Source organism: Chaetura pelagica, unplaced genomic scaffold, assembly GCF_000747805.2.
Source record: "Chaetura pelagica isolate M959 unplaced genomic scaffold, ChaPel_1.0 scaffold141, whole genome shotgun sequence".
Classification (NCBI taxonomy): domain Eukaryota; kingdom Metazoa; phylum Chordata; class Aves; order Apodiformes; family Apodidae; genus Chaetura; species Chaetura pelagica.
The window spans coordinates 1,482,356-1,483,506 of record NW_009952059.1 but is presented as its reverse complement, the minus strand read 5'-3'; the positions used below and the strand labels follow the sequence as shown (position 1 = coordinate 1,483,506).

The window sequence follows — 1,151 nt, the reverse complement described above, 5'->3', positions numbered from 1 at the left end:
TCCTGCTTCACACTCACACAGCTGTTAAGGACTTCCTAGGTGTCTCACCTGGGGGATAACAAACCACTTTGTATCATATCTGTAACATCTCAAGAGCAATGCATAGCCTGGCTGATGGAGCTATTTAAAGTGAGAGCTTGGCCTCCCAGGTCTTAGCTGTGGATTCCTTGGGGTTGTTCCTACCTACCTGGAGTAGCTGGGTATCAACACAAGTACCTGGTGTGAAAAACCTGCTTGTGATGAATCTGTGCTTGTACTTCAGCGAGCCAGAAGAGCTTTCAATCAAGCTCATTCCTTCTTCAAAGCCAGGACAGATGCCGAGGCTGCCTCAAGATTTCCTGTTTCAGCAGGCAACACTGGGAGCTGTGTCATTTTACTCCTGCTAATGCTGGGTCAGTAACTAGTGGTGTCTCCCAGTTATACCTGTGTTTGTGTTAGTTCTTTACCTTTGATCTCCCATGTAAAGGGAGCACCTTACACAGCATATACAAGGGTACCCAGAAACATGAGGCAAAAGCCTGTGGTTTCAGCTTCTGGCAATGAATTGCCAGGTGTAGACTTTGCCCAAACCAGCAGCCCCCTGACATTTTTAAGCAGCTCTACTTCCCAACTCTCCCCCTCTGCCCATTACTGTCACTTGTCTCCTCATGCCCCAACAAAAATCCACCCTGGCACCATTTCTCACCCTCATCTCTCTCCCTCTTGCTCCACGCAGCACCAAACCAGACCTGCCCTTGTCCCTTTCCAACCTGCACTGCTCCTTCCTCGAGGGGTTCACTCTCCTTGTCCTTTTCCCTGAAATCCCTGCTGCTGCTGGAGCCCTGGGACAGTAAGACCTGGCTCTTTTAAGCTGTGAAATGACAATGTTCAGTCTTAACTAAGACCCAGCAGCAAAGCACTGGCTGGCAACAGATTTGCTTCTCCACTGAAGGACGTCGGGCAAAGAGGGGCAGAAATGCCCTGTCCGGGCAAAGCCAAGGGGCACCCAGGCATGAGGACTCCCTTCCCAAGGGGAATGCAACACCCGCTCCAGTGACGAGGGCCTGACGCTCTCCCAGAGCTGCTCGCCCCCCCAAACCCCGAGATCCCCTTCACCCCACGAAGCCCCGGGGGTGTGTGCGCTCCGGGCCGGGTTCCCGGCAGCCGGGGGG

General features: G+C 53.1%; 1 protein-coding gene across 1 annotated transcript in view; it reads right to left on the bottom strand.

The window, feature by feature from the left end:
* The window catches only part of L2HGDH (L-2-hydroxyglutarate dehydrogenase), a 14,419-nt gene extending 14,127 nt beyond the window's left edge, over positions 1-292 (bottom strand). The window contains exon 1 of the mRNA XM_010004344.1: positions 217-292. Within this exon, the coding sequence (XP_010002646.1) occupies positions 217-292 (76 nt within the window). The remainder of the gene's footprint in view (positions 1-216) is intronic.
* Positions 293-1,151: the final 859 nt, after the last annotated feature.